Source organism: Heterocephalus glaber, unplaced genomic scaffold (assembly GCF_053883595.1).
Source record: "Heterocephalus glaber isolate CG9 unplaced genomic scaffold, H.glaber_assembly_v1.0 deba00001538, whole genome shotgun sequence".
Classification (NCBI taxonomy): Eukaryota; Metazoa; Chordata; class Mammalia; order Rodentia; family Bathyergidae; genus Heterocephalus; species Heterocephalus glaber.
The window spans coordinates 27,948,244-27,970,332 of record NW_028258333.1 but is presented as its reverse complement, the minus strand read 5'-3'; the positions used below and the strand labels follow the sequence as shown (position 1 = coordinate 27,970,332).

Below are 22,089 nucleotides of genomic sequence, written 5' to 3'. Positions count from 1 at the left end.
CTTGTTTTTGGCAAGTATTTAACATTCTCTTGCCAAGTTCTGCCCTTATAGCCCTTCCTTTCAGTGGATTATGACAACCCTTGAAGATTAGGAACGAACGGGTAGAAGAGGTAAAATAACTGAAATTTACTTTGCTTCTGTTTCTCCTTTTAAATTTGTATATTGTCTCGTACAGTATTGCTTCTTCCTTTGATCATTCCTTTACCTGTGTCCCTAGAGTTTTGTGATCCCTTTCATGTACTTTTGTTAGCTGTGCTTCTCCCAGTGAGCTGGAGTTGCTGGGAATGTACAAGTACACATCTGAGAACTAGAACGTAGCCTCTAGTGGTCCCCTGACAGTCATGTGGTATTTTATAGCTCTACCTCTCAGAACTGCTTGAATCAGAAATGTAATATTCAGGTTTTTGAGTGCTCTACTTATTGCTGTAGCTGCAAAGCTGAATGGTCTCAGTGCTTAGCAAACTCAGGATCTGTTGCTGGGTGGTGGGTGGTCAGTGATCGCAACACCCCATGTGTCACGAAAAGGAAGGACAAGACCAGGGACATGGGAGTGAGACACCAGATAGATACATTGGAGATTTCCTCAGAGCAAATGACACCAGAGCCAAGTCCTGAAGAACAGGAAGTGTGTTGCAGATTGAATTTGAGGTGACAGAGTATGAGATGGGATGTGTTCCAGCCAGCAGGAAACATGAGCAAAACCTTGAGGGCTTAGTTCTTTTAAAAACAACCAATTCCCAGAAATTGTGTCTTCTCCGTAGTTCATCATTAGGGCTTTTTCAAAGAAGGTGCTTGAAAGGCAAAAAGTACTGCAGTCACATTAGGAAGTACTTAACAGAAAAGATAAGCCTGAAAATGAGGCTTCATATAAAGCGATATCTTAAATGCTCAGTTGCCTCAGGTGAATGAAATGTTAACATCAAGTGGAAAAATCATTCTGCTATGGAAAAAACACAGCTGATTATTTGGGACTGAGTTCACTGTGATAACCTGAAACTCACTGTTAAGTTAGCAAGGGGATTTATGATCATTTAACCAGAGTTGCTCATTATCACAGAATGTAGGGCCAGAATTCCATTCAGGCAGCTAAAGAATTAGAGAGATCACAATGAAGCAAGTAAGAGAAAGTACAGAGACCTTAAACCATTTAACAACCAAATGGTGAAATACTCAGAATACATATATGAAATCTATATGTATTGACCAAGGAAAAGAAAAACTGAGAGAGCAGGTGGAGGAGGTGGATTTAGGTATTCACCAATGTTATCATGATGTTAACAAATAATAACATGTTGAAATCAGGAGTCTTCAGTACTAGTTGAATTTTTAATGCCACATGTTGTTAGGCCTTTTCTGACATTTCTTATTGATGAAGGAAAAAAAGATGCAGAATAAGGATGAACAAGACCTCATAACCCTGGATTTTTGTACATAGATTCAACCTCCTCTACTTTATTGTATTTTTCAGTATGTTTAATCTGATTCTCATAATAAGCATGTAAAAAGAAGGCAACTGAAGAAGTAACTAAAATTTAAGAGACCAAAGAACTATTAAAGGGAAAAGTCCTGGTAAAAGTCCTCCTATAGTGGTCTTTGCTGCTATACTATACTGCCTCTCATTTTTAGGATTTATTTTTAAATGTTAAGAACTCAGCAATTGTTCCTCCTTCGTGAATCACTAATATATGTAGCTGCCATGGCACAGTGTGAGGCTCAGCCCAGCATGGTTAGAATAGAGTGCTGAAGTGGGAGTTAGTCATATTGTGGCTTCATAGCTAACTCATTGTTGAATATTGAAACAATGACATTGCTAATCTTTCTGAGTTCCAATTTCCTTCTTTTTTTGATCTTTGCTATGTCTTGGAGCTAAATATGAATGGAATCATCTAGCTACATTGTTTTAAATGCAGGAATACACTTGGTGTCAGTTTCCTAGGCAAGCCATATGGTTGCCTCGAAATATATCTTGTGTTTTCATTAGTTTTGTTGATCTCAGGAATTGTATTTAGGCCATTTTCTGCATAATTCTATCAGATTTTATGTAAGAACTTAAAAGTTCATAAAGAATTCCATTTTAGGTTGTAGTAATGTTAAATATAGGCTATACAAACAATACCAGCTAACATTTATTGTTGAGTACTGGACAGTTGGATTTCATTTAAGCCAAGGAATGAGCCTGAGAATTAAGGTGGATAAGAAATCATGAGCACATGGATCTTGCACAGATAGTGTTATACACAGATCTTCAGTTCCAGCCCACACTCTTCAGCACTGTGATATATTATGTATTCAGAAAATGATCTGTAGAGGTCTCTGTTGGTAGGGTGCAGTTAATACTGTCAGTTGAAATTCATGATTTCCCCCTAAAATAGAGTTGGTTGTTCATTAAAATCCAAGTGGCTGCTTTTGCACCAAATGAAGATCTTGCTCTCAAATGAGAACAAATTAAGAGCTCCCTATAGAAAATGTTCTTCAGAGGCCTATAGATTATTCACTTTGTTTGAAGTCAGCCTTGGAATTCATTGTGACATGCCTTATTTGGATTATATTAAATATAAGAACTGACAGCTAAAAAAAAAAAAAAAAAAGAACTGACAGCTGTAGAAGTTCAAATATTCATCATTAATTTCAGCTTTTTAATTTGGGATATGTGACATGCAAAATTTGAAATTTTGAATGGAAAATAGAAAAATGAAGTAAAAGTGATGTTCTCTTATTAAAGATAAGTTTTCTTATGGGGCAGGATGCAGGAACATGGAACTTGTTTTTAAAGGTGTGATTTCTATCATATATATATATATATATCACCACTTTTGACTGAAAGTGATAGATTTTAAAATTAGAGTTTTAAAAAGTCCATCAAAGACTCCCAATCGATTTTCCTTTCCCATTCATTCTTTCATGAATACATTCATCCAAAAACTATTGAATGGCTTTTATGCCTTGCACTACTTTAAGTACACTAGAACCTTTAGATTACTAGTATGCTATAGAGTTGACAGGTTATGAGGAATAAAATCTTAACTAAACCTTGTTATCTGAAATTTACATCTGACGATATACTTGGTCTGATTCCAGGGGAGAGGGATAAACTTAGGTAATAAACTCATGTTTAAACTGGTGAAATTTGACATGGTAAAGATGACATCAGTGTTGTAGTCAGTGTGTTTAGATCCAAAAGGCAAAAAAAAAAAGCATTCTGCCATTTATAAGAGAAGATGCAGAATGTACTGAGTTCACTTTCAACTTCAACAGAGTTAAGCTCCTGGTAGTTGGTATTTAAAAAGGAATTTACTCATAGTCGTAAGAAAATGATCTGAAGATCAAATAATCAGAATTAATATTTGGATTGTATTCCATAGACCTTGCCTTTAGGGCCACTTTTATAGTGAGGGTAGGTAGGGTAAGGGAGGAAGTTAGCGGGTGAAAACTTGTTTTTCTATTTTTAATCCCCCTTTTATCTTTGAAGAAAGAAACAGTGACTAAAAGAAACTGAAAGAATTGTGCATTTAGACAAGCTCACACATTTTACTGATGAGCAAACTGAAGTTCAGCCAACCTCTAGGAGGAGCTATATAAGAAAGTAAATATAATTATAATATGCTACACTATTGGGCGCAGCAGTGATCAGTTTTACACGATCATTAAGCCTTACAATGATGTAAAAAAGTGTATTTTTTGAGACATTCTCATTAAATTGTCCAGGCTGGCCAGGAACTTGGACTCTTCCCATCTGTGCCTCCCAAGTAGTTGGGATTAAAGGCACGCACCAGCGCCCCAGGTTGTCTTGTTCCTTTTTAATTTGGAGTTTCTATTTAGCAATTCTAGATTGTTGCCACAACTGGGGCAAGCCATGGTCATCAGTACCCTTCTGTCTACCCTACATCATTGTGATAACCTAAGGAAAAAATGTAAATTCTGACCATGGAATTAACTACCAGGTGTGACATGTCCATATTGGAAGAATTGAAAATGATAAAGGTAGCCTTGGGATGATGTTTATAAGAGAATTAAGTCCTCATCTACCACAAGAGACCAATAATTAGGGTCTAAATTTAATCACTCAAGAAATAAATAGCGTGGTGAGCATAATATTTAAAATGTGGATATAAAAAGAAAATATATAGAAGAAAATGCTTTTAAAATAGAAGTGTATTTCCTATTAAGAAGGAAGTTAAGGCACTGTTGTTTCTGTGTATCTGTTTTATAACCAAAATAATTAATTTTTTGTTGTTGTTTTTAAAGGGAACTTTGGCATTTGTGTTCAACATATGTTTCCTCTCCTTGGAGAGCTGGTCATATTTTTCAAAATCTTCTCTTGAAGGGAAAATAAACAGGATATTAGAAGTGAAATTTTACATCAGGTTATACAAATTAAGTGGCTTGAGAGGTCAGATATGCAGCATGGCATTTCTCAAATAAAACATGTATCTTTGGCTGTTCATTTGGCATCCTCCCTAAATTATTTCAGGGATGGAAACTGTCTCCAGAAAGAGTAAAAAGGTGACTGTGAAAAGATTTTGAAACATCTGTATTTTGAAGACTATTTTTCTGGTAGTTGTTATTTGTCCTATACTTACACCGGTTCTAAATAAGAATTTCTCCTTAACTACTATTTTTGATGGTTCTACTTTCTTTAAAACAGGGAAATGCACATAAAATCATGGAGAAATGTACATTACCACTGACTGGAAAGCAGTGTGTCAACCGCATTATTACAGAAAAGGTAAAGTACCTTTCTCTTTTATTTCCTCTAATGTCTACCACTGCTTTTTTAGAAGCATTTTAGAATTTTTTATTACCTTCTGAGAGTGTATTATGTCAGTGTCATAGCAGTAATTTAGTTTGTGGATAGAATAAGTAGGAAAATTCATCATTTAATGTTTCTAAATGTAGAATTTTTCATGTGCAACTCTCTGGAAATACAAAATACACAACAAAATGGAACTATCCTTGGAAACTTTGACACTGTGATATATCAGAGAATAACTTTATTGATTCTTCTGTTTTAAGATATCTATCTATATATCTATCTAAAGATTATTCTATCTTTAAAATATCAAACTGTAATATATATATATAAAAATAAAATCATTCTTATTTTTTTCTTTGCTTTCCAAATCATGAGTACAAATTGGTGGGTTTCATGTTAGAAAACTCAGTCAAGTTTTAATGATGCATTGTAGAACGAATCAGTTCAATTCATGGCATCCAGGAAGCAGAGAGCAGGGGAAGAGCCCCAGAGAGGAAGGGGCCAGGGACCAGATGTAATCCTCAGGGTCAGGCCACAGGAACCACCCAGACACACCCAGAAGCGTGCTTTACTAATCTCTCAAGCCAATTAAATTGACCATCAAGATTAACTGTCACAAGTTCTACTGTTATTTATATTTATTATCATTTAAAATACCTTTTGTACCCTTTCTATCTATCTATGTTGTTGATTCCTTTGTTCATTTTATAAGTACTTTCAAGCACTTTGAAGGAGACTGTTCCCAACTGTTGGATACAAAGAGGAGGTGAGCATATTTCAGAGGGTTAGATAGATTTCAAGCATCCAACATCACCAACATTTAGAGCAATAAACACCACAGAGGACACAGTACAGATGTATAGCAGATGCTAAGTTAAGAACCTAAAGGAAAGGTACATGACAGCCTGGGGAAGAGTACCAAGAAAACTTTTAGGTACTGTATATCATATGCAAGGTTTTGACATGTTTTGCAAGACATTGCATAGTTTGTTCCCTTTCTTCTCAGGTCTTAGTTTTTTTTCCTCCCTTGACATTTTCCACTTCAGCCATGCTAAAATGCTTTGGAGTATGTTGCATTCTCCCCTGGACCATGTTCTTCAGGAACTTTGCCCATTCTGAATCTCTCTCTGGATCATTATTCTCACCATTCATCTGGTAATTCCTGCTTATCTTTCACTTCAGCTATGCATTTGTTATTTTCACCCTTCTGGCAAGTATTCCCTATCCCTTTATAAGTTTTCTGGGTGCTTCCCTGAATACTTGTACTTATCCTAACTTCACACTCACAAGTGTGTTGAAATAGTCCTGAAGTTCTGCCGGTTTCACTCATAGGTCTCAATCCAACACTGAACACGGTGCCTGACCCATTCTCAATAAATACTCATTAAATAAATGTATCCTACTTTTCTTTCTGAAAAAGCTGATAGATGGAGTTGTGGGCCTTGAAAGCCAAACAGGAATTTTATAAGTTACAAAAAAACCAAAGATCTTCCAGGTAAAAGGAAGAAAACATGTAAAGTCCCAAATGAGTTATGAAAGCATGGCCTGTTCCAGGACCTGCCAGTGGCAGTTTGGAGCAGGGGCACACCCAGCATCTAAAGGCTAGGGTAGAAAAGACAAGGGGCCAAAATAATGAAGGAGTATGGATGACTTGTTAAGAAATGTAGTTCTTATCAGAAAGAAAGTGGGGAACCCTTCTGTGACTTTTAGTAGTTAGGGGAATAATTGATTAGATTTTCTTTTAGTAAAAAAACTGGCATTTTGGTAAAGTAGAAGGAGAAGTGATAAGACAGAGTCCAGTTAGAAGGATCCATGACAGATATAAGCAAGAAATTTAAGATCCTAATTCACACGACAGAAAGAGAGATTTGAATGAGATTTAGGAGATGAACTTCACCTGATTTGATGATGAGTAGAACACAGATGTTAATATGGATATGATTCTCAAGTTTTCTGCCTAGAGCGAAAAACTTGTTGACCTATTGTTTTAAACCACAGCTACCACAGTTGGGCCCTGAGGACCCGACACATTTTTAAAAGTGCTATGTTTTCTTCATTTGTCAACATTGCTTACTTGTCATTTCTATAGTCTCCTACTTCAAGTATTTCATCGAGTACACATGAGATTCATACTCAGTATCTATAATTCTACAGGGAATAATATATTGGGTCCTGAGAACCTATCGGTAGTAAATACAATATCACTTTTTTCCTGTGTCAAAGCACTAACTTAAGCTTTTATAGAGTTTTTACTATTTTTAAGTCTGGCCACAAAGATATCTGTTCAAGGTGGGCAACAGATGGAACAGGAAGACCCATTTTTCATGCTACTATAAGTCTGACTTGATTTTCATTCTTAGTATGTTGCCTTAAGTTTTAATGTCAAAACTAGAAAAGAGTGAAAATGAATAAGTTAGTTAGCTGCTGTCTCAGATTCATTTGAAGTTTGTCACCAGGTCAAAGTCATGTTATTCTCCTGGATTTCACCTAACCATCAATGAGATTTTAGCAACATTTTGAGAAAAATGCAGTTTTAGAATATTTACACCTAACAAGCCAAGCTAAATGTGGCATAAAGTGCAGATTTCAGCTGATGCTCAGACTCATTATATGCTAAATGCAGAAATATATGCTGGTGCTGAAATAAAGACAGCTGATTCTACCAAATCTACCTTCTCAAGTCCTACAAGCACTGTTCTGAGCTTGTGGAATCTGTCGAAGGTACTAAAAGAAATGTTAGCTGTGACTGTTGGTGTAGCTCAGTGGAACTTCTTGATGAACTTAAAAAGAAAAACTTGACTAATGTAGGCACTTCAAAAAAAAAAAAGAACCCTCTACCACCTGAATTTTTATCAAATGGAAAACAAACTGTTCAGTCATCAGTATTTGGATTTTATGCTATCAGCACATTAGTTTCATACATACCAAAAAAGGTAAAAGTGCCATGTTAATGTCAACTGTGCACCATTGTTGACAAACCCAAAACCCTGATATTATTTATTTTTATAGTGACATAAAATCTAGAGTTGACACGTTTGATGGAAAATGTGCATTATTATATTTGCTGTCCAGGAGAACCAGCCGTTGGCCAATGGCAATTTTTTATGCCATTTTAAATGTTGTGGATGTTAACTCTCATGTATTGTACTGGTTTGGACAATGAGGTGAAAGGATAAAATGTTTTGACTTTATTAAGCCCTCTGGGGTGCGATTGAGAAAAATCTGCGCTCCAGAATGGCTACTAAAAAAGTGCCTATGAAACTACAAAAACTTTCAGCAGAAATCCTGGGAATGGAGATTTCTATTATAAAGGAGCCCAGACAATCTACTGACAAAAGAAATATAAAAGATATGCCATGTGCCCCAGCAGCAAAGACAGAAAAACTGCTATCTGATGTGATGCTTGTAAAATACCAATTTGTAATCAGTGCTGTAAGAAACCTTGTCCTAAATGTTTTGAAAATTAATTTTATTTTTTATGTTACATGGACTTATGTAATGTGTTTATAAATAAATATTTAGCATAAATATTTTTTTCTTTCATAAAAAATTAAATTTATGGTTCCTGAGGACCCATGAGTAGTACCTCTGAAGCTAGAATGAGTCAGTAGTTGCTATGGGTTAATGAAGCCCGGGACTCTAAGAGGAGAAGGGTGAGGAGCAATAGGAGGCAGGAAAAGAAAAGGTTCGTTTGAACATTCTCAATTTGATATTCTGAGGACATCCAGTCAGAGATATTGATTAAAAATTGGAAATTTGGATCTAGAGCTCATAGGAGAAGTCAGGAGAAGTAATTGAATAAACTTGTGGGAGTCATTAGCATGTGAGCATGATTGGAGCCTGAACTGTAGGTGACATTATATAGCAAAAATAAGTAAAGAAGGAGTAGCTAAATTTGGAACTTTATGTACTTCAAGGAAAAGAATGTTGCATGTTTATCACTGTGCTCCACACAGAGCAGATGCTTAATAGGCACTTGCTGAACAAGTGAATGAGAATACTCTTAAGGGTGGCATGCAAAAGACTAAAGTTCCATTAGCATGCCTATTGGGTTGCCCTTTGAGATAGACTCTGGGGATAATATGACCCTGATTGCTTCTTACTGCTAGAATGAGATTATGAAAGATGCCTTCCTCATTAGCACCTGGGCTATAATTAACTATTAACTGTAATATGGCCTTATATTGTGATAAAGCAGTTAACTTACTACAAAACAAAGCAGTTTCAAAATTATTCTTGATAGTTGAGCAATTTATTGTAGCTTTTAGGCTTTAGTCTTCATTTCTGTCAAGTTTTTGTTTGCACTTTATACCACTAAATGGAAATATTTCAAAAGTAAACTTCCCTTTTTAAAAAAAATAATGTCTTTTTAATGATCTTGGGAAATAATTAGGGTGAGATAAATATGTTAATAAAAGTTATTTTTAAAGCAACAAGTCAATTGGCTATAGATTTTCTCTTTCTGATTCTGAAGACTTATATTCATGATTCCATAGTTATCTTCCCTCTAAATCATTTCTGTGCCTGTTCTTAAAAACAAAATTCAGAGATACTTTTTCTCTTATTTTTTGCACTCTTATAAATTAACCATCTTGAGACAAGTGAACCTCCTTTAGTGGAAGTGTCTAAGCAGAGCCCTGGAAACCATCTTGGAAGACTTTTGAAGAATTCTCTCGTGGAAGGTCATATTAAATGCCTTTTCAGGTCCCTCCCCCAAAGTCAAGCTATACCAGTTGGCCCTACCATCACCTGAGACAATGGGCCAGAGTCTCATAATAGAATGTTTAAGGTGAAGTTGGCCTCCTCATGATTGACCTAAATGTATCTTCTCCTCTTGGGAATTGTATGTTTTCATTAGACTGTAAAGGGGAAATTTTACCATTTACTAGGTCTTTCAGGACCAGCTCAGCTATTCTTTTATAATTACTTTCAGACACTTCAGAGCACCTTCTTTTGTTTCCTATAATTCTTTATCCAGCAGCATTTATAAACTTTTTTTTATCATCCTTGTTTCTTTTTCCGGTTATCCCCTGGCTCCCTCACTTTCTTCATTCTTTTTTAATTCCTTTTCATTTTTAATCACCTCGTTGACATTTCACCAAAAGTGTTAGACTTAGCAAAAGGAGAGTAGATTTTAAAAACTGATTGCAATAGTAATAAACTGCCACCAGTAGCCAACACTTAGTAATTTTTCTGACATCAACAGTGTTCCACAACTAATTGCTGATGAGTGAGTTGACATTTATTTATAATAGTTATGGTTGACATTTTTTCATTGCTCATTTTCAGAATCTTTTGTGCTGTAAAATAATTGTTGTGATGGAAGTTGTCATTGTCATTTCCTTTACTCCCACAGGCTGTGTTTGACGTGGACAAGAAGAAAGGGCTGACTCTGATTGAGCTCTGGGAAGACCTGACAGTGGATGACATACAAAAGAGCACTGGGTGTGATTTTGCAGTAAGTTTTTCTGTGAGCAAATCCAGCCTCTTGTGCATATCATGGGCTCAATGAATGAGTGTTTTCAAGACACGAACCATTAATTTGTGATCATTTTGGGAAATGACCTTTGTGGTGAATAGAAGTGGAAGGAAAGGAGCCTCCAGAAGAGAGCAGGTGGGAGCAGGAATCATACTCTGACTCATAGCCTGACCTTGGCTCAGGAGTCAAAAACAGGGAGGAGCCACAGAAGTGCCTGGAAATAGAAGGGCCAGCTTGATCTCTAAGCCATTTTCTGTGACATGCCAGGCAGTCCTCTTCTGAATTGAGAATATGTCGTATGTGGTTAAACTTGATTACCTCAAAAATGTGAACAAGACACGGGGAAATGATGCTTCCTTATTTTTAAACCCATTTATGATGGATGACTCAGCCCTCTTAGTTAACTAAAAGTAAAAGCGATGTATCTCTGAAATAATGGAAGAAATATTGGATTCTTAGATAGTCTTAAAAGATGCAATCTGCTAATTAAAATGAAATGTAACAAGAAGAAAATATGTTAATATTGCAGCTATCCTTGGAGAAACACATTCAACAAAAATTATTTGACAAGTCATGCATAAGATTCATACATAACTTCCTGTATACTACATGCCTGGCTTGTACCTCTCAGTGCATAACAGATTTCTTTAAAACAATTTCTTTTCATAATTCATTATCCACATAATAACTGTTCCTGGTACTGTACCTAGGTCTTTGTCTATTAACCTTTTCTGAATTTCCCTTAGGAAAAAAGAGGTCCCCTAGTAATGTCTTGCTTGAAAAGCACATATTTAATTACCTTTTCAATACCCTTGGGAGGGGTGTTATTTATACTCCAGGATATCTTATTCCAATGATAAAAGCAAATCAATCTTAATCACCTGTTCTTTATTTTTGCTTTGTGTGTGTGTGTGTGTGTGTGTGTGTGTGTGTGTGTAAGGGTTACTCTCTTTGTCAGGTAATATTTCTGAGAATTTTCTATTGTCTGCTGCAAAAGAGAATACAAAACAGAACACCCTCATTATCTAATTCTTTGTTATATGTGCCAGTAAATCAGGAATGAAAAGGATGAGTTTTTACCGTTTTTGCTTTGTTTTCACATAAAAAGTGCCATTTTCCATATCTTCATATCATGAAAAATATCTCCGTGGTCCCTCTTGGATTCCAATACTATACCATTTTTTATTATTAGTTTTATCTGATACCTAAAAATTGTATGTATTTATAGGGGTACTATGTGATATTTCAGTATATGTATACATTGTGCAATGGTCAAATCAGAGTAAACAAATCTGTCTCTTTGATTATTTATTTCTTTATGGTGGAAACATTTAAAATCCTTTCTTCCAGATTTTTGAAGTGAACATTACATTATTATCTATAGTCACCTGACTGTACGAGAACAGTAAGAGAACCTCTTCCTGCTAAGTGTAATGCAGTATCCATTGATCAACCTCTTCCTATCCTTCCCTCCTCCCTACTCTCCCTAGCTCCAATTCTACCTCAACTTCTACAGAATTAAGATTTTCTTTTTATATTCTATGTACAAGTGAAATTATGCAGAACTTGTCTTTCTGTGCCTGGCTTATTTTACTCAACATACTGACCTCCAGTTTCATCTGTGTTTTCTTAAATGGCAGCAATCCTTTTTTTTTTATAGCTAAGTAATATTCTACTATGTATATGTATCATTTTCTTTATTCATCAGTTGATGGATACTTAGTTTGTTTCCATTTCTTGACTGTCTTGAATATAGGAATACAGATGATTCTTCCATGACTGATTCCATTTCCTTTGCAAGTGCAATTTTTGGTAGTTCTAAGTTTCTTAGCTACCTATGTATTGTTTTCCATAGTGGCTATACTAATTTATATTACAACAAGCGGTGTTCTTTTTCCTCTACATTTTTGCAAACACTAGTTATCTTTTGTCTTTTCACACTTGGTCTTAGCCAAAAGGCTGGGGTTTTTTTGTTTTTTTTCTGATCGTAGCCAATCTAACCAGAGTGAGGATTCTCATTGTGATTTTGATTTGCATTTCTTTGACTAGTATGTTGAACACTTTTCCTTTTAACTATTTGCATCTCTTACTTGGAGAAATGTCTATTTAGGTCTATTGCCTATTTTTTTTGGATTATTCAGGATTTTTGATTTGCTTTGTTCCTATAGAGTTGAGTTCTATATATTCTGAGTAGTAAACTTTTGTCAGCTGTATAGTTTACAAATATTTTCTCCCATTCTGCAGGTTTGTCTTCACTCTGTTGTTTCCATTGCTGTATAGAAGGTTTTTTGTTTTATATACTCTCATTTGTCTACCTCCAGTTTTGTCTTCTGTGCCTGTGGGGTGTTATCCAAATTTTTTTTTAAATCCTTGCTTATTTCAATGTCCTGAGGCGTGTTTTCTTCTAGTAGTTGCATACATCATTTCAGGTCTTATAAACACACACACACACACACAAACACACACACACATGACTTTAACCAGGTCAAATTGAGTTTTATAATTGATTGAGAGATCCAGTTATATGAGGTCAGTTACATTCTCTTACATATAATGTAAACATATGTAAATGTATTTCTTCCAGTATAACCCCCCAGCACCATTTATTGAAAAGATTGACCTTTTGCTAATGCATGTTCTTATTAACACCTTTGCTCAAAGATCAGTTGACAATACATGCGTGGATTTACTTTTAGTATCTCTATTCTGGTCTATTGGTCAAGTTGGGTAGGTTAATACCTCCTGTTTTGTTCTTTTTGTTCAACATGACTTTGACTATTAGAGGTCTTTTTTTGTTGTTTTTGTGGTCCCATATGAATTCTAGGATTTTTTTTTAAGTTCTGTGAACAACTGCACTTAATATGTAGATCACTGTGATAATATGAACATTTTAACAATATTGATTCTTCCAATCTATGAATTCCATTTTTTTGTGTTCACTCTGATTTCTTTTCTTAGTGTTTTATAGTTTTCATCTGTTAATGGACATTTGGGTTACTTCACCTGTTGGCCATAGTGAATAGTGATGCTATGAACATGATTGTATAAATATATCCTGCTTTGAAATATTTGGGGTATGTACTCAAAAGTGGAATTGCTAAGTCATATGATAATTCTATTTTTAATTTTTTGAGGGACCTCTAGATTGTTTTCCACAATGGCTGTAACGTTTACATTCTAACTGTGCACAAAGAATTCCAGTTTCTTCACATCCTTGCCAATGCTTGTTATTTTAATAGTAGCCATCCTAATAGGTCAGAATCATTATTTCATTTTGCTTTGATTTGCATTTCTCTTGTGATTTCTGACATTCAGCATCTTTTTATATGCTTGTTAGCCAATTATGTATCTTCTTTGGTGAATTGTCTATTCAATTCCCCACTTTTAAATCAGGTTGTTCTTTTTGTTTGAGCTTGTAGAAGTTCCTTGTATATTCTGGGTTTTAATCTCCTTGTAGACACATGATTTGAAAATATTTCTCCCCATTCCATAGGGTGTCTTTTCCTTCTATTGATTGTTTCCTGTGACAAGCAAAAGGTTTTAAGCTTGAGATAGTCTCTAGCATTCTGTTTTAGCATGCATTTTCACCGCTGACTGAGAGAAGTCCCAAATATTTGTCAACTAATAATTCTTTCTCATATCACACATATCATATTGCATCTGTGACAAGTTAATTAAAATGTCAAATTCCTTTATTTTGTCTCTTATATTATTCATCGTTTTACTTGATAGGCCAAAATAGAAAGGGAAAAGAAAGATGACATTCCATCACTTAAATTCCATTATCTCTAAGATATCCCTTTTTAGCGAGTAGTGAATTCAGTTGATTATTTATTTATTTTCTGATAAATGCTTAAGTCTGATAAATACTTAAGTTATATTAAATTTACCATAAATGTCTATGAACCTTTTTGGAAACAGTATCTTTTGTTTTTATTCAAAAAATTAAAAATGAATTTAATCAGTATTTGAGCATCATACAATAAAATAAATAAACTTCCAAAAATTGTTGGTCAACTATGATTATTAAACACTCAGTGTATATTGAACTATGAAATATGAAAAAATAGAACTAATTAGTACAGTTTTCATGCCCAAAGGCCTTGGCCTCATTCTTCAGTCACAAATACACCTACACCACCAGCAACAAAAAATTAAACAAAAACACTCCAAAAGAAACTAGCTACAGACATTCTTTCCCAAATTCAATAAATATATCCTCTCAGTATTTATTATGAATGGACATTAAACCAGAATTAAGCAGTATACTCTTAGAATGTCAATTGGCTGAGAAGACAAGTTGTTGGCTTACCTTCTACACCTAGATCTTGCTGTCTGTGCTTAGCCTGTAGATCACGCTGGCAGAATAATGTACTTTGGCTTGCATAGACTTACAGTGCTGATGAGACTGTGGGAGAACAGAATGAGAAGTGGTGGTTTAATAGACGTTTTTCATTACAAAATAGACAAGCCAAGCCAGTCTTTTTATAAAGCTTCATCTTCTTTTCCAATAAAAGTCAATTTCTAAATTGAGGATATGAATGATATTAAGAGCTCAAAATAGGGCTGACATGACAAGGAAAAGGGTCAGATGTTTCATTTGAAAAATTAAGGTGTCCAGTTTCCTTTTAAAGAAAATGCTCTAAGTATCCATTGGAAATGGTCTGCTTTAAAGAAGAATAATTTCATTTCAATTAATTATTTCCACAGATGCTCTGTTGTTAAACAAAAGACAATGAAAAACTGTTTGTGAGACATATATATTTAAATGCAAAGAGCTCATATGTTCTTCATTATCCTTAGTAGACTTGAAAGTCTATGTGTATGGAACATTACTTTGTTTCTTATTGTTTGTCTGCTCTTGGAACTGGCAAGACTCAATTCATTCTCATTTATCCTGAACTCTGTGCCAAGCTTCACTGTTAGCCTTTTTTCATCCTTTTAGTAGAAAATGTTGGTATATTCTTATTTATTCTTAGTCATTTTTAGTACAAAACTGGAAGAAAGGTCATTAACTCTTGACATTGTAAAGAAATAATACAGAAGTTATTTATAAATGAACCAAAAATATCCTTATCAGAAGCAATTAATTGCCTTCTCTCTTAATTTTTAATACTGACTTAACCGTTCTTAAAAACCTTTCTTGTAGTTCTCTGAAGTTTATCCAATCATGCATTCATTCATTTATTAATTTTACAAAATATTAATTGTTTATCCAGGAAGGCAAAATACTAATTTGGCCCATTCTCATTGCCACATCAAAAAGTACCTAAATTTTAATACTTCATGCTGTGCTTTCCAGAGAGTATTCCTAACTAGGGCCCAGTGTATACTTGTCATCTTAAATTAAGAAATTGCAGGCCAGGGATTTAGCTCAGTGGCACCACATCTGCCTTGCCAAGCGCAAGGTTCTGAGTTCGATCCCCGGTACCAGAAAAAGAAATGTGGCTGGGCATGGTGGCACAACCAGGCATGGTAATACACGACTGTAATCATTGTACTTTGGAGACTGAGGCAGAAGGATCTCTGTGAGTTCGAGGCCAGTGTAGGATACACAGTGAGTTCAGGGCAAGCCTGGAGTACATAGTAAGACCCTGCCTCAAAAACAAAGCAAAACAAAACCCAAAGAAATCTGAACTTCGTACCATGCTTTGAATGATCTATCACAATTAACCCAGAATCACTTACATTTAGGATTCTCCTTTCACTAGCTCTACCTTAAGTGTAGATTTGTTCTTATTTTTGTCTTCATCAAGAGTCTCGAATAAGATTACTGTCAAATACACTGAACATGATCAACATACAGTTTTAATGCTGTTAGCTCCTTTTGTCATAATTCAGAATTGTTTTATTGCTTTTGTATCATTTTTCTCCTGATTCTGAAATTTCTGATAAGATTTATCAGTGATCATTTGTCTTTTCATTAATATATTTCCAGGTAATTGAAAGGTTACATCAATTGCAAACCCTGCATTTTGAGGATTTGGAAACTTGTGCTTTGCACTGACTTGACTGTGGTCTCAGAGTTAACCAGTCTCAGAGAGCAATGATCCATCCAGTGGAGGCCTTGCCTATCAGGACCCTTTCATTGTCTCCCTCTGCTCCTACCTTGCCCCTTTTTTGTTGACAGCCCCAGTCATTAATTTAGAAGGTGCAGTGCAAGAAGGTTAAGAATGACTTCATACAGAATTTTCTTCAATTTTGAATTTGCCAAAATCCAGACAATTAAAGCTTACTGTATCTTAAAATTTAGATGTTTCTCATTCAGAAAAATATATGGAGGGAAATTAAGATGTTTCACATATTTAAAATATTTGGTATCAAATACTATTGTATTTTGTATTACCATAAAACAGTAATGAATAGAGCTTGGGGTATAGTTCAGTGATTAAGCATATATATATATATATATATATATATATATATATATATATATACCCACCGTGAAAGTGGTCCTATGTTCTCTCTCAAAATAAAATGAATATAATTCCCTAGGAAAAAAAAAAGAATGACTAAGTACTCAAATGTGCTCAGAACAGCTGTGTCTTGGTGTTTCAGAATGAAAAGTATTATCTAGTAAGGAAACTTTGTTATGCCTTCAGTGGCCTCCTATGGACAGAGGCAGGGCTTATGGAAGGTGATTGGATCATGGAGGTGCTATACTCATCAGTGTAATCACCTCTTGATAAGTTTGGCAGCTAAGTGCCTGTTGAAAGGGGCCTGTCCAAAAGAGGCGGGTCACTGGGGGAGGGTAAATCTCCCTCCCTGGCTCCTTCTGTAGCTCTTGCTACCTGGTTGCCTTGTCATGGGCAGCTTTCCTCTGCTGTGCTCCTCTGCTATGCCATTTCTGCCCTGGATTTCACTGACTATAGACAGTAAGTGTGAATCAAAATAAACCTCACCTCTAAGCTGTGGGTGCCAGGTATTGTGTTCCAGCAAAGAAGGAAAGCAGCTAAGGCAGCACTGTTTATGGCAAGGCTGCTTGTTCCCTATATCATTCAAGTTTAGAAATTCAAAGTAATTGTGTATGAGATGATTTTTAATAATTTGATTTTTTTTCTTTCTTTTACCAGGTTTCACCAAAACTTATCCCAATGCAGCAGATCACAACTTGAAATGTGAAACAGACATTTGTTTTTCATTTTAAACATAGGATTTAATTGAAAGGACATCAGGATCATAATTGTATATTTAACAAGCTGTTTTTGATACATTTCTTTTAGTGTTTCAGAACTTATACAACTATATAGACTTTGTTCTCTCGAGCATGGTGTGACGTTTTAATGAAAACAAAAGAAAAATATTTATGCTTATCTTGTTTCGTAAGTGCTGAGAAGGTTGTCCGTACCATTGGTGCTCGTATGGACATACCCATACCTTCATCATGTATGTGCGTATGCTAAATTATATGTAGCCCACTAAGGGGGGCCCTCACAAGAGTTTCACTAAATTATGACTTAACAGTCCTGAAAGAAAAATAACATATATGTGAAATTGTTATTAGGAGGAATGCTCTCTTGATGATTATTTATCCTTCAGCCTTCTCTGACTTTTATTAGGGGCCCTGATTTTGTGATTGCATCTTATCTCCCTACACCATCCCCCTTCCTCCCATACTTTTTATAGCTAAATAGATAGCCAAGAGGACAAGCAGGAGTGTCTCTGGGAAGAAAGGTAACTGGTTTGTAGAAGAAACAGGAAGGTATAGGCTGGATTGATGCTGAAATCTCACCAAGAAGTTGCCTTAAGGACAGACATCCAACCATCTCTTTGTGCTTCTCCATAATCTAAAGTTAAATATAAGAAGAGGGCTAGAAACCCAACTGATCAACTTGAATAGTTTTCAGATTTTAAAACAGCATAGTATTCCTTTATATCCAGAAAGATCCTTAAGATTCTTTTGCTGTTGCTGAGGCCCAGTGGGCTACTTGTACTTACTTCTTCTTAGGCCAAAAGGGGTATGAGTAATTTATCATTAGTCCTTAGTCACAATGATAGCAGAGTTCAAAGATATGAAAATAACATAATATACTTAATTTTTAGGCTCACATTTCTATTTAGAAAAGATTCTAAATATTGAATGACTTTCTACAGAACAGTGTTTTAGGGGTTGTTTTGTTTTGTTTTGTGTTTCTGCCTATGCTACTTATTTTACTGAAGTGCTTCTAATTTATCCTTATCCAGGTAGAGGAAATAATGATAGACAAGACCTGGATTTAAAGAATTGATCAACTTTAGAGTTGGAAATGGATTTGGTGGATTAGATTTGGAAGAAGTGTTTTCTCAAGAGTATCTTCAATACCAGACAGTCATTGGGGCAGGGGGACACTTCAGAAGCATCTTGGGTATCAGATAGGAGAAAGTGCAGGCCCTCTGAAGTCATACTGGCCAGCTGGCCTTTGGACAGAGGTAGGCATAATACAGTGTAATATATCATTATCTTGGCATTCAGTGTAGGAACTTATGCATATTTTAGGTGATAGTTGTGATTGAAACTCATTTCTCTTCCAGTACAGCTACAGTCATATAGTGAATAATATTCAAGGGAAAAGAGAATTTTTATGAGTACCATACTCCATATATAAAATAGGCTTTCTGACTAGCTGCATGGTTGAAAGTATACACTCCCAGTACTGGTAAAAAAACAAAGAACCTTTCTTATGATGTACAAGATACATGAGAGTAATATATCTATATTAGAGTTATGATTTGAAAAAATATTTTCTTGATTGTTGTATTTTCAAAGTTACTTTCTCATCATGCCAGTTGTTACTTTAACATGTGATTTTGAGAATGTTCTAAACATTGGCAAAATCTAAGTTAATAACTTAGTATTCTTGATGAAATAGTACTGAGATGTTAAATGCATTAAGAAATACAATAAAGATTCAAATTGATAGAGATCAGTGTGTTTGTTCTTTTTCTCCCTTGAGAATGATGTGACTAAACTTGGAAATAATGCAACAGAGATTGTTAGACTAGCCAACAATAGAGTCAGTACACTTTAACACTTCTAATCAAGTTGTTGCTTTTCTTTTTATCTTACCAAAGAAAAGATATTGTCTTTCTAGAAAGAACAAATAAAACATTATCTAAATGAATTCTGTACCTTGCTCCTTATCAAAACTCAATCACATATCTGTTAAAATTGATTAAGGCTTCATATATTAATATTTTTGGCTTTTATCTAATATTTTTCTTTATGAAACATAAATTAATTTCCCAGAGGCTTGTTATGATACATTTTGAAGTTGTTTCCTGCTAGTCTGACCTGCATCTGTGTCCTAGTAATAGACTCCCTCTCTGGCCAGAGGAACGGCAGTTTCCTAGGATGCCATTTTTGATATCTCTCTTCCACTCTGATTATACCCAGGGTTGGTATATTATGTAGAATGTACCAGGTTATTTCTCTCACATTTGAAAAATGGAGACAAGAGACAAGTCAATTTTCTTACTCCTCTCTGGTCACAAAGCCATAAGAATATGAGTCTGAAACCAAAACCTACTTTCCCCAGTACACCAAATGCACATGGACACACACATGCACACACACGCGTGCGCACACACACACACATACAAACACACACACACACACACACACACACACACACACCAGCTGAGCTACAGTTGGAAAGAAACTGAAACAAAAATACACAGAAGAGCAACATTGTGTTATATAGGCTCCTGCTTCTGGATATGCCTAAGGCCAACTTCCCTCCAGGCATGCCCATACATGAGCTCACAAATTTCCTTTTGCTTGAACTGGGTTTTTGTCACCTGCAACCACAGTAGGAAATCATACAGCTTTTGTAACTCTCAAGTTCTAAAAGGAATCTAGCCTCCTACAAAAGTTATGCATTGTATGAACAAAATTGCTTTTGCCTGGGCCTGGAGAATACGTATAAGAGCATTTGTGGGTGTTACCAGTGGGTAGAAAGGTTGTTGGTGGAGGATTTCTTTCTTCTGCAATTTCAGTGTATTCACAAGTTTGATTATTGTCCCATTGGAAGCATAAGCAAATAATCAATGGATGGGGTATTTTTTGGCACTAACTTCCCTTTTCTTGTACGGCCTCGAATTTATTAAATTTTTTTCCAATTCTTTATTTTTAAAGTGGGGAGACTATACTGTTTTCCATTGTTGTTCTATAAGATGTAATTAATACATTTGATTGTAAAAAGAATTATGGATCTTTAAAAATGCTGTGCCATAAAATTATCTTGGGGCAAAATTGTCCATTGGTTCTGTCCTTTTGGTTCTCAATGTCTGTAATATGTTCCTACTAAGGGCTATACTGAATATCAAACTAGGTACAAGCATAAATACCAATAAATATGTGACCTGAATCCATGTCGGTGTGACATATACTTGAAGTCTCCTGTTTCCATAAAGTTAAATGTATCTGTCTGGGTTAAAAATCCTAACCCACTTGTGGATTACATATGTAGCAGTTCCCATGAGAGATGACCTACATCAATTCAGGTAACTAATAAGACAATTTCCTCCTTCAAAGTCACAATCAAATACAAATCATGTTTGATTGTAAAGGCTAAATAGGCTTGATGGCCCTTTTATAAAAGACTTTAGGCAACTATATCCTAGCTCTTTTTAGCATGATATTCAGCCAGATATTTCAAAATCAGTGTACAGTGGTAGGTCTTTGTTCTAAATGTGTATATTTGTGTAAAAATTACTAGCCTATGGTAAGCTTCTAAATATTTTTTGAATTAAATTATGAGTTGAAAACAAGTGATTTTAGGCCAGGTTTAAAAGATTTCCCTCAGCTTGTCAGGTAAGACCTTTGAGGAAGATGCAGAGAAAAAAAACGGAGGTGGAATCCAGAGACTGCAACGAAGAAATAAAGAAGCCTCCAAAAATCACCTACATTTGTTTAACACTTTATAAAACATCCACAGTATTCTAACTAGTTATTTGATTTTCACAATAACCTGCCAGGGAGACATTATTACTTCCATTAAAATTAACCTGATTATTCTGAGAAAAGTAATGTCCACCAGTTCTTTAATCAAATTAGCCTTTCAAGGCTAATGTTAAATTTTGCCAACTTAGCTAATGAGATGTGAATTAAATCCCCTGAATAGAACTAGATTTGTTATTCTCTGGTAAGCTGTAAAACAAAGTCTGAGCCTTTTAAATCTAATGAGACATGAGACATGTATTCAAATTTTGTTCCCTCTGTCCACAAGCTCTTGTACACAGTTTTTAAGGAAATCAGTAGCTGTTGAAGCAAAAATAATAATGATCTCATCCAGAAGACAAGAGGCCCACGTGGACAATTCTTAGTTACCAAAGTTTGCTTCCATTAAGAGGCCCTGTGTTGGTAGCCAAGGTAAAAAAGCTCACTTGACACCATCAGGAAAGATGAACAAGTATTCTTTTACCCTTGTAGCTGAGCACCTTTCTGGAATTGTTACTCAGGCATTAACCTTTACCAATGCTCAAAGGTAGAGTTGTATGTTAGACTCATTCTGTTGAACTCCCCAGATAAGGCTGGTGCTGGCAGCCTGAAATGTTACTGGTGATATGGAGAGAGGAACACCCAGTAAAATTAAATGCCATTCCCACCACCAAGAAAGAGTATTTGGAAAGAAAACTGGTCACAGAATTGGAGGCTCGGGGGCTGGTGGAGTTGAAGAGGCATTTAGGCTCAAATTGACATATAACATGAGAACATGTGAGTGTATCACTATCATATTTCTTTGAATATAAGACCATCAACTGAAAAAAGTACTATGATTTTGCTTGCTTTTTTATCAGAAACTTCTTATATACATTTGAGATATTTAGGCTTCAGTTCAAGTTTTCCCTGCCTGTTTAAAGAAAAGGAAGGGTCATT

The 22,089-nt window shown here is 35.2% G+C and overlaps 1 protein-coding gene across 1 annotated transcript in view; it reads left to right on the top strand.

Annotated features, from left to right (window-relative positions):
• Positions 1-19,135, top strand: part of Oxct1 (3-oxoacid CoA-transferase 1) — a 157,699-nt gene extending 138,564 nt beyond the window's left edge. Inside the window, exons 15-17 of the mRNA XM_004848574.4 lie at positions 4,646-4,726; positions 10,110-10,211; positions 17,306-19,135. Of these exons, the coding sequence (XP_004848631.1) occupies positions 4,646-4,726; positions 10,110-10,211; positions 17,306-17,347 (225 nt within the window). The 3' untranslated portion in view covers positions 17,348-19,135. The remainder of the gene's footprint in view (positions 1-4,645; positions 4,727-10,109; positions 10,212-17,305) is intronic.
• The last annotated feature ends 2,954 nt before the right edge of the window (positions 19,136-22,089 follow it).